The sequence below is a fragment of the Caenorhabditis briggsae genome (genome assembly GCF_000004555.2).
Source record: "Caenorhabditis briggsae complete genome, chrV, whole genome shotgun sequence".
Lineage (NCBI taxonomy): Eukaryota > Metazoa > Nematoda > Chromadorea > Rhabditida > Rhabditidae > Caenorhabditis > Caenorhabditis briggsae.
Window position 1 is genome coordinate 18900823 of NC_013488.2, and position 9348 is coordinate 18910170.

A 9348-nucleotide genomic window follows, 5' to 3' on the forward strand; every position below is an offset into this window, starting at 1 on the left:
ATACCAAAATTCCTATCTTCTTCTTGTCTGATTGCAAAACGCAGATAAAGATATTCAACTGTTCTGCTTCTGCTGCGCCGGAACAGTTGTCGCCGTTCGGATCAAGATGTTGAGAGAGTATTGGAAACGAGGAGACGCAGAGACTTTATAATAATAAGATGAGGCGCAGAGAGATCATAAAACGTTCGTAATAATTGACATTTTCCGCCTATTCCCCCCAAAAAGTTTTCTACACTTTTGATTTGAGATTCCCAGTTTTCAATGTATAGTTTGAAATGGGTGTGTTAACTTTGAGCTAAACTATCTCGGTTCCTGTGAAAGGTATCGAAAAATTGTCAACTGATAAAATGCTTATCATAAGGTGAAAAACATATTGTTAGTTATAAATTTTTTGATAGCGCTTACAGGGACCGAGATAGTAGAGCTCAAAGGGCAAGTTTAGGAGGAGGCATAAACCCTCTGATAGAATGACCCGCAAAGAAGCCTGCAACTTTGAGCCTATTTTGCTCGCTTCCTGTAAAAGATATCAAAAAGTTGTCAACTGATTAATTGTTTATCATGATAACAGGAGTGTTTTGTTAGTTAAAACTTCTTGATAGCGCTTACAGGAAGCAAGATATCATAGCTCGAAGGCTCTATTAGGGAGGGTACTCAAGCCCACACTAAATGTGCACTTTCAGCTAAACTATCTCGGTTTCTGTAAAAGATATCGAAAAATTGTCAACTGATTAAATGTTTATCATAATATCAGTAATATTTTGTTAGTTGAAAAGTTTTCAATATCTTTTACAGGGACCGAGATAATGAAGCTCAAAGGTTCAATTAAAGGGGGGGGGTGACTCAAGCCCACGTGCATTTTGAGCTTAATTATCTTGCTTCCTGTGAAAGATATCAAAAAGTTGTCAACTGATAAAATATTGGTAATTTCATGATAAACAATTTATCAGTGAAAATTTTCTTACAAAAGAGGTGCTTTCATATTGGCTTTTTTTGAGAATTTTCTAAAACTCTGGTCCCTAGTACTTTCAAACGTGCTGATTACAGTGATATGATTCTTTTTGAGCCCTTGCACCTCTCAAAAAAGTTATGGACTCTTTTTTTCAGTATTAAATCCATTGGGGTGCACCTTAGTTTTTTTTCGCATAATTTACGACCTTTTTGAAAATAGCTTAGTTAGTTTTTTTACGATGTTCCAGCAATTTCGAAAACTTGCTTTCTTTCTTCTCTCCTGGTATTTTTCCATCTATTCTCTCCTCTCTGTCTCCAGTTTTCTTCTGATAAATGGCTCATTGACACCCCGCGTCTCCCAATTTTCTTCTTTCAATTTCTTATCAATTGAAGACCAAACATTTTTTTGTGTGTGTTTCTTTCTATTGACGAATTTCTCCCCCTTTTTGTCTATTTATTTTTTGAATTACAGTGCTTGGCTGAAAACGTAGCAAAAACTTTTTTCTTTCTTTTTTACTACCGTAGAGCCTGTAAAATATGAACATTTTGTTAGTTGACAACTTTTAGATATCTTTCACAGGAAAATAGATATATGGGCTCAAAGTTGACGGTGTAAGGAACTTTCTATTAGAGGGAAGCCTGCAGTGGTCAAACGGGCGAAAAGATGACTCAAAACCAAAAGTTAGGGTGCCCTTCTATTACAAGTTTTATTATAGTAATTCGAATTCCCAAAATACCTTCCTAATTCTCTAAACTAACATAATAATCTCTGACCACTTCCATTTCAGAGGGGTGTTCCTCAGATAATTAGTCATTTGAAGGAATTCCGATCATTTCTTTCTTCTTCGTGTCTCTATTCCTATTCGCTTGTCATCATCAATTACATGTTTTTTTGTTCTCAGTTCCCCTCCCTTTTCCAACCCATTACATATTGCGCTTCTTCACATTTTTGCCCTTTTCTATTTCTTCTTCCGGTCCTCCTCCTCATCTGTTTTATAATTCTGCCTAATGAAATTCCTCGAAAAAATTCGCGAAAAAGGAAATTATTGGAATCAGAAATTAGAACATCGAATTAGTTGTGGAATGTTGTACTTTTTGTGGGCGATCGTAAAACTGAATAGACTATCAGTTTCTTTTTTTTGTAGCATGATGACTTCTGTCTTCTGAATTCGTAGCATTTTTTGGGTGGGGCTTTTTTCTAGAGTTCACAAACCATACCTTTTTTGGCATATTTTAAATTTTGTTTTTAATTGAAAATGGTTAAATGTAAGTGTCTAAAAATCATTTAGTACTTCCCGGCTAGTTTGAAAATTTCAGAGACTTTTCTAGTTCTACAAATACCATTAAACCTGTAATAGAAAGGCAGCCCCAGTCGTCAGCTCTGAGCCAATATATCTCGCTTCCTTCGAATGATATCAAATAGTTGTTAACTATTAAATTGTTTATCATAATATAATAAACATTTTATCAGTTGGCAACTTTTTAATAGCTCTTATAGGAATCGAGATAATTGAGCTCAACGTTGACCGTACTTACTCTAATAGAAGTTCACCCAAACCTTCAACTTGGAGCTCAACTATCTCATTTCTTGTAAGAGATATCAAAAGGTTGTCAACTGATAAAATGTTTATCATAATATCACAAATATTTTATTAGTTAAAAGCTTCTCAATAGCTCCTATAGGAATCGAGATAATTGAGCTCAAAGTTAAGAGTTAGGGCCGCCCTCTACCGTACTTGCTCTAATAGAAGCCCACTCAAACCGTCAATCTTAAGCTTATATATCTTAGTTTCTGTAAGAGATATAAGAAAGCTGTAAACTAATAAAATATTTGTCATAATATCAGCAACGTTTTATCAGTTGACACATTTTCGACATCTCTCATAGGAACCGAGATACTTCGCTGGCCATGAATCTATCCCCTTTTAGTTTTTTTTTGAATGTAACTGTTTTAAAAATAGAGCTGAAGCGTCAACTTTTTTGTAAAATGTAGCAAATAACCTGCTACAAAAGAAAATCCAAAAAAATAGAAAACCATCATGAATGTGAAATTTAAAGGAATAAAAGTGCTCTTCTATTAGAGGTTGGCAGTATATTTTTCGAAAATTGTTAACTATGAAAATAAGGTTTTACATATGGTGTGTAATTTCTGAAATTTCTAGCTACACAACTCCAAGCTGACCGTTTATCGTAACAATAGAAGCCCATCCTATACGTTTCCTTGGAGATCAATTATCTCGGTTCATTTAAGAGATATCAAAAATTTGTCAACTGATAATTTGTTTATCATAATATCACAAATATTTTATTAGTTAACAAATTTTTAATACCTTTCATAGTAACCGAGATATATAGGCTCAAAGTGCACGTATAGAGGGCTTCAATCCAGTACTGAGGCTCCATTTTTCTCTAAACTCTATTCCGTTTAATCTTACTAGATTCATTTCAAAACCTGAATTCTCAAAAAAAAAAGTTGCAGAAAACAAATAGTTGGTCCGTCTTCCCAATGTCAATAAGCAACGGCTGGTCGTCGTCGTCAATTATATCCGACGTGCTGCCAGAAGAAGAGTTTGAAGAGGTTGAGGAAGGTAATTTCCCTCTTTTTACATTCTTTTTCTTTTGCTCCTTCTTTTGTTATGTCTTCTATGCTTTTGTTTGGTCCTAGAGAGGATTAGAGACACACAAAAAACCTAACGTTGTGCATTTCAAAGTTTCAATTAAAGCTAAAAAGATAAAGAAGACGTTTCAAAAGGCGTCCTTTTCTTTCTAAAGCGTTCTTCAGAATCTCCATGAATCTCTAAGTATAGACTCATCCGAATGCATTTCTAAGCATAGAGAGAAAACTATTTATATTCTTCGGCTTCTTTTTACTTTTTGTCCCATTCTGCTCTAGAATGTTCAATGTTCCGGGTTTCTGTACTCTCCGGTCCCAGGTACAAACCCAACAGCCAAGGGGAGCCAATTTTTGTGAGTTTTAGATGATAACCCCTTCAATTTGAGAAGTATGAACTTCCAAAAGCGAAACTTCCAGATGAACTAATCCTATCTGAAAACGATCGTCTTCGAAGTCGAGTTGAGGAGCTGGAGAAAATTGTGGTAGCGCAGAGAAATGAAATTGTGAGTTTTTCCATCTTTCAGCCATTATTCCAGTAATCCCATATCCAGGTTTTACTGCAAAGCTCGACAGTGGAAATTCTGCGGCGCTTGCAAAATTTGGAGGTTCAGGAAAAGTCGAAATCCCCAGTGTCATCGGGATATAACTCTTGTAAGTTACTAATTCAAATTTTGGGACTTAAAGGACCCGTTTGACTATTAGTGAGGATCTTTCTTAGTGAGGAAATTTCTTAGTGATGAAAAAAATCCTCCCGAGTGAGATCCTCCTTGATAAAGATATTTTAGTAATGATTTTTCTCAATAAGAATCATCCTTAGTGAGAATCTTTCTTAGTAAGGACATCGCCATGAGGAACAGATCAGGGGTACAGCGCCGATACCGGCTGACTATTAGTGATAATATTTCTTATTGAGAAAATTTCTTAGTGAGGGTGTTTAATCAAAATCCAACTTTCCAGTACCCCGCCGAATCTCCGGCTCCAAAAGTACCTACTCTGTGAGCCCATCCTCTCAACACCCCTCTTCTCTTCCACGTCAATCCCATTCCCAAAACTCCAAATCCATCTATATCAACGGAATGAGCAGCACCGAAGACGTCGCTCAGATGCCTCGTCGTCCTCCAACACGTGGCAGTGATATGGTCAATGTGTCCGTTGGAAAATCGGCGCGAGGATCGCCAATGAGGAAATGGGTGTCCACTCATGACATGAAGGATACGGAGAGGTTCAGAAGACTATCCACGTCCTCGGAAGCCAGCACAAGTGCCACGACTATCACTATGAATCCGATTGTGAATAGTGTGAGGAGATTGTCAACGTAAGATCATGTTTTTTTTTGATTTTTGAGTGTTTTTCTTTGTGTGTACGCATGGAATTTTTAGCACCCACCGGCAATCCAGCCCTTCACTTCTATCCCTTTGCTCAATTGTTTCCAGAAATCCGAGCACGTCTTCTATCTTGCGGTGTGTGACTTTTTTCTAGAGCACCCCTGTAAAACATATGCTGTCAAGTTTGATTTCAATTATCTCGGTTCCTTTGAGAGATATCAAAAATGTGTAAAATGATAAAATGTTAGTGATATTATGATAAACAATTTATCAATTAACAACTTTTTCCTATTTTTGACAAGAATCGAGATAAATTGGCTCAACGTTGGTGCTATATATTACTTCAAAAACTCATCATCCTAGTTTCAGGCGGAACAATAGAGCTTGCCAATTTTCCACTGGAAACGACTATTTGCCAATTTTCATTTCCGGAAAATCGGTACATGTTCCAGTGCCCACCGGATATGGTTGGTTGAAAATCAGCCAGGAAACACAGAAAAGTAAAAAATGAATTTTCAGAGAACATTGATCCAACGGCAGATCAAGACCCGCCAAGTGTGAAGGCCACATTGAAGCATGTGTATAGTAAGTTTGAGTTCAATTATCTTGGTTCCTATGAGAGATATCAAAAATGTTTTAACTGATAACTTATTTATCATGTTATCAGCAATATTTTCTCAGTTGACAATTTTTTGAAATCACTGACAGGAAATGAGATATAGAAGTTCAAAGTTGGCTTCTAAGAGTAAATTTTTGCAGGCTACCGGGGAAAGGATGTAAGGTCAAATATCGAAGCATTGCCAACTGGAGAGCTAGTGTTCTTCTCAGCGAACATGGTGATTTTGATGAACATTGTTGGTGATGATAGAAGTCAAAGGATCTACCATGGACATACTTGTGATGTTAAATGGTTTGTTTGACTACCTAAAACACTGTAATAGAAGACCATTGAGCTCAATTATCTTGAATCCTGTCAATGATGCGGAAAAGTTGTTAACTGATAAATTGTTTGTCATAATATCAGCAATATTTTATCAGTTGAAAGATTTTTGATATCTCTCATGGGAACCGAGATAATTGAGTTCAAAGTTGATAGGTGGTTTAGAAGTCGGCAGCCGACCGCGTAGCTCAGCCGGCATAGAGCCCTAACAGTTAGGAGGCTCTTCTATTAGAGGTTTTTCAGCATCGCACTTCACCCTAACAAAATCCTCGTGGCATCCGGTCAATCATCCTGTCACTCATCGGAAAAAGCGCTAAAAACTGAGCACACTTCTCCAGTGGAATCTCCGGAAGAGCTGGTGAAACAACTGGAAATGGAACACACAGAAGCTCATGTTAGAATATGGGACACCGTTAAACTCACCACCCTAATGATTCTCACTGGTTTTGAAAAGGGCATTTGCCACGTGGCATTTTCTAGAACCGATTCTGGAAGTTCGTTGGCGGTGGTGGATGATTCGCTGAAGCATACGCTATCGGTTTGGAATTGGCAGAAAGGAAAGCGATGTGGAGAAGTGAAGGCAGCGAATGATCTGGTTTTTGAGTGCAAATGGCATCCGACTATTAGAAATTTGATAGTTGTGTATGGAAAAGGGCATTTCTCGTTCTTTAATTATGATCCGGCTACTGGAGTTTTGGTCAAGACTGTTGCCACTTTTGAGGTGGGGGATTTTTTCTGAAAATGGTCCAGAGTTTTTGATCCATCCAAAAGAAAGAGCAACAAAAACTAGAGATTTCGGTACAAAAATCACTTTCCTAGGGCCCCTGGGAGCCGAGATACGGTCATTTGAAGTTTTGGAGGGCTAGAGACGCAGATGACAAGACGCTCGAACTGCCTGCGTCTCTCCAAAACTTCGAAAGGCTGTATCTCGGCTTCTAGAAGTGCTAGAACGTTGCTTTTTGAACTAAAATGAAGTTCAGGATTTGAGAAGTTTTTTGGAAATCTCCAAGTTCCTAAAAATCCAAAATTTCTTATTTCTGTCCGATTTCAATATTTGATCTGCAAGGTTTTGCCCAAGTCTTGCCAAATACCGTAAAACCTGTAACAGAAGTGCCCCCTGACTTTCAACTTTGAGCTCAATTATCTCGGTTCCTGATAAAGATATCAAAAATGTGTCAACGGATAAATTGTTTATCATGATAGCAGCAACAATTTATTAGTTGACAAATTTTTTACATCTTTATCAGGAACCGAGATAAATGGGCTCAAAGTTGAAAGTCAGGGGCACTTCTATTACAGGTTTTACGGTATACATATAATCATGGAAGATTTCAGGGTCGAGACAAACCAAAAACCGTGTTGAGTCTATGCTTCGGTGCTGACGGACAAGTGGTGACTGGCGATTCAAACGGAACTATCTCAATTTGGGATCCGAGAACATGCAAGACCATCAAACAAGCCCATTCGGTTCATCCCGGCGGTGTCTACTCCTTAGCACTAGCAAAGTCTGGAAAATTATTATCCGGTGGAAAAGATCGTATGATTTCGGAATGGGATGTTAATGATCTAGTCCGCTCGAGAAGACCAATTGAGCTGCCAGATGAGAAGGGCTTTCCACGTGTCATACTTCAAAGTGGGACGGATTTGGTCATCGGAACGTCTTCAAACACCTTGCTACATGGAAATCTAGACAATCCAGCGAATCTAGCAAGTTTGATGAAGGAGACCCAGGAGACCTAACATCTCTTCTAACCTGTGGCGATGCCAAACTGATCACTACCTCCCAATGTGGTACTGTACGCATTTGGAATCATCTGGAGAAGAAAATTGAATTCTCCAAAAAGTTCATGGATTCTGTAGAGTGTGTTGATGTGGATGCTACACATACACACATCATCTTGGGATTCGCTGGTGGGCTTTGGAATGTGATCAATATTCCGAAGCAACAGACTATTGAGGAGAAGAAGGAGGGGACCGCGGCGATTACAGCTGTCAAGTTTACACCAGTTGGAGGAACGTTCGCAGTGGCGACTAAGGTAAGAAGCGCAGGGCTGAAATTTTCAGAATATACTTGAAATAGAATATAATTGAAATAGAGCTTCATTTTTGTAGTTGACGACTTTCTTGTGCAAACGCGCTCTAATGAGGTATGCTACGTGGAAAGGGTGGGCTTCGTCTCCTCCATTGTATAGAGGTGCGATGCTTCATATCTCATCAGGGCGCGTTTGCACAAAAAAGTTGTCAACTACAAAAATGCTCTATTATTGATTAAGTTACGAAAAACATTATATCAGTTGACAGAATGCTGGTATCTCCCATAGGAGCCGAGATAATTTAGCTCAAAGCGCAAGTACCGTAACTTCTCTAATAGGAAGCACACCACGTTATACGTAAATTTTGAGCTCAATTATCTCGGTTCCTAAAATATATGTCAAAAAGTAATCAACTGGAAAATTATTTATCATTATATCACCAATATCTTTTATCAGTGACACATTTTTTATATCTTTCATAGAAATAGAGATGATTGAGCTCAAAGGGTAAGTAGCCTTCTATTGCTTACATTTTATATTTCCAGGAACCCTCTCTCACTGTCTACCGCATCGATGCTTCCAAAAACTTGCTCGTTATCTCTCGAATCCATCATCTTCCATCTCCATTGATCGCAATTGACTTTTCAACAGACGCTCAATATCTGCGAGCTCAATCCACTGGAGCGCATTTACTATTCTGGTCAAAGAATGGGGAGATCTGCGATGGAAGTACAGTGAGAGATGTAAAATGGGCTAGTTCTCGAGTGAAGATTGGTTTTGAAACAGCACTAGTGGCGCATTCCTCTAATGGTGAGTCCTGAATGAAGAAAGCGAATTTCGAATTTCAAAATTTCCAGGTCAAGTCTCTACAGTATCCCAGAACGATGAACTTGTGGCGGTTGGAATGGAAAACGGAACGATTCGAGTCTACTCAAGTCCAGTGACAAGTGTTACAGCTGGATTTGTAGAACTTTTGGGACATGGAAAGCTTGTGAAAAGTGTGGCATTTAATACAAAGTATCAATTGTTCTCCTGTTCGCCAACTGATAATTCTATTTTTGAGTGGAGTTTAGAATGAATATCCCATGTATTAATTTCAATCTTCCACTTGTTCATTGAGTGCCCTAATGACCCATACACTCCCTCATCTCAATGCAACTTTGTTTGTACATACCGTGACACCATTCCATGCATCCTACTACTACTTTCCACACCGTTTTCATTTTCCCATGCAACATGTTTGTAGGCGCTCTCTTGTCGGAAACTTGCTCTGCGGGTGGTCAAGAGTCACCATTCCAAGTGAGCTAGAAGACGTCCCGTTGTGTGGCAGTGAACAGTTTTTTTCAAGACTCTTGATTCATCCCGGCAGATCTGGGTCAACCACATAGTGTCACAGGTTTTGAAAAACCTTGGCACGCTGCCAATTCTTCACATTCTTATCATTACTATCAGTGATGCATGTGAACCACAATATCTTTAATTTTCTAT

General features: G+C 38.4%; 1 protein-coding gene across 1 annotated transcript; it reads left to right on the forward strand.

Moving 5' to 3' along the window:
- Nucleotides 1-3454: 3454 nt before the first annotated feature.
- On the forward strand, nt 3455-8938 carry Cbr-elp-1 (the record flags this gene model as incomplete). The annotated part of the gene is made up of 13 exons (XM_045238600.1): nt 3455-3536; nt 3980-4065; nt 4114-4213; nt 4520-4877; nt 4942-5022; nt 5257-5354; nt 5407-5472; nt 5647-5797; nt 6071-6548; nt 7163-7460; nt 7550-7863; nt 8376-8670; nt 8718-8938. The coding sequence occupies 13 exons, from the start codon at nt 3455-3457 to the stop codon at nt 8936-8938; spliced, it is 2628 nt and encodes an 875-aa protein (XP_045092988.1).
- Between the last annotated feature and the right edge of the window lie 410 nt (nt 8939-9348).